The sequence below is a fragment of the Lottia gigantea genome (assembly GCF_000327385.1).
Source record: "Lottia gigantea unplaced genomic scaffold LOTGIsca_694, whole genome shotgun sequence".
Classification (NCBI taxonomy): Eukaryota; Metazoa; Mollusca; class Gastropoda; family Lottiidae; genus Lottia; species Lottia gigantea.
In genome coordinates, this window is record NW_008710355.1 from 18,583 (window position 1) to 20,247 (window position 1,665).

General features: G+C 40.1%; 1 protein-coding gene across 1 annotated transcript in view; it reads left to right on the forward strand.

The window, feature by feature from the left end:
- Nucleotides 1-1,593: 1,593 nt before the first annotated feature.
- Nucleotides 1,594-1,665, forward strand: part of LOTGIDRAFT_176059 (hypothetical protein) — a gene marked incomplete at both ends in the record, with an annotated part of 3,638 nt that continues 3,566 nt past the window's right edge. The window contains one exon of the mRNA XM_009065335.1: nt 1,594-1,606. Within this exon, the coding sequence (XP_009063583.1) occupies nt 1,594-1,606 (13 nt within the window). The remainder of the gene's footprint in view (nt 1,607-1,665) is intronic.

Below are 1,665 nucleotides of genomic sequence, written 5' to 3' on the forward strand. Positions count from 1 at the left end.
TGAACATTTCATCATCCTATCTCAATTGGTTTGGCCGTGGTGAAGCTGCAAAGTTTGGATTTTCAAAAAAGGCAAAATTGGTCAATTTCAACAGCTACCTGTGGGTCCAAAATCCATTTTTGTGTCGAATTTTTTGGGTCTTGGAAATCGATGTAACCTGGTTTTTTTTAACTCGGTGCTTCCCTAGGAGTCCCCCTATGCCCATAAAACTTGATTCTGAGAACTTTTTTATTTTGCGAAAAAGTGCCAAAGAAGCCTGATTTTCATGAGCAAAACGGAATCGCCCAGAACTTTCTTGGTATAGCAGCTATGGAATTGCGGTTTGCGGCATTGCAAAGCTAACATTTGAAATTATTTTGTGTCAAAATTTCAGCCTCCTACCTCAACTGGTTTGGCCGTGGTGAAGCATCAAAATTTGGATTTTGAAAAAAGGCAAAATTGGTCAAGTTCAACAGGTAGCTAACTGTGGGTCCAAAGTCCATTTTTGGGTCGAATTTTTGGCGTCTTGGAAATCGATGTAACCTGGTTTTTTGGACTTGGTGCTTCCCTATGAGTCCCCCAATGCCCATAAAACTTGATTCTGAGAACTATTTTATTTTGCGAAAAAGTGCCAAAAAAGCCTGATTTTCATGAGCAAAACGGAATCGCCCAGAACTTTCTTGGTAGAGCAGCTATGGAATTGCTGTTTGCGGCATTGCAAAGCTAACATTTGAAATTTTTGGTGTCAAAATTTCAACATCCTACCTCAACTGGTTTGGCCGTGGTGAAGCATCAAAATTTGGACTTTGAAAAAAGGCAAAATTGGTCAATTTCAACAGGTAGCTAACTGTGGGTCCAAAATCCACTTTTGGGTCGAATTTTTTGGGTCTTGGAAATAAGCTGGTTTTTTGGACTCGGTGCTTCCCTAGGAGTCCCCCAATGCCCATAAAACTTGATTCTGAGAACTTTTTTATTTTGCGAAAAAGTGCCAAAAAAGCCTGATTTTCATGTGCAAAACGGAATCACCTAGAACTTTCTTGGTAGAGCAGCTATAGAATCGTGGTTTGCGGCATTGCAAAGCTAACATTTGAAAGTATTTTGTGTCATAATTTCAGCATCCTACCTCAACTGGTTTGGCCGTGGTGAAGCATCAAAATTTGGATTTTGAAAAAAAGCAAAATTGGTCAATTTCAACAGGTAGCTAACTGTGGGTCCAAAATCCACTTTTGGGTCGAATTTTTTGGGTCTTGGAAATCGATGTAACCTGGTTTTTTGGACTCGGTGCTTCCCTAGGAGTCCTCCAATGCCCATACAACTTGATTCTGAGAACTTTTTTATTTTGCTAAAAAGTGCCAAAAAAGCCTGATTTTCATGAGCAAAACGGAATCGCCCAGAACTTTCTTGGTAGAGCAGCTATGGAATCGCGGTTTGCGGCATTACAAAGCTAAGATTTCAAACTAGGTGCTGTGTAAATTTCAACTTCCTATCTCAAGTGGTTTGTCCGTGGTGAAGCTGCAAAGTTTGGATTTTCAAAAAAGGCAAAATTGGCAAATTTTAACAGGTACCAGAATCCATTTTTGGGTCGAATTTTTTTGGTCTCGGAGATCTCCCCCTATGGCTACCTGTGGTACCAAAATCCATTTTGGGTCGAATTTTTTTGGTCTCAGAAATCGAGAAACCCGGTTT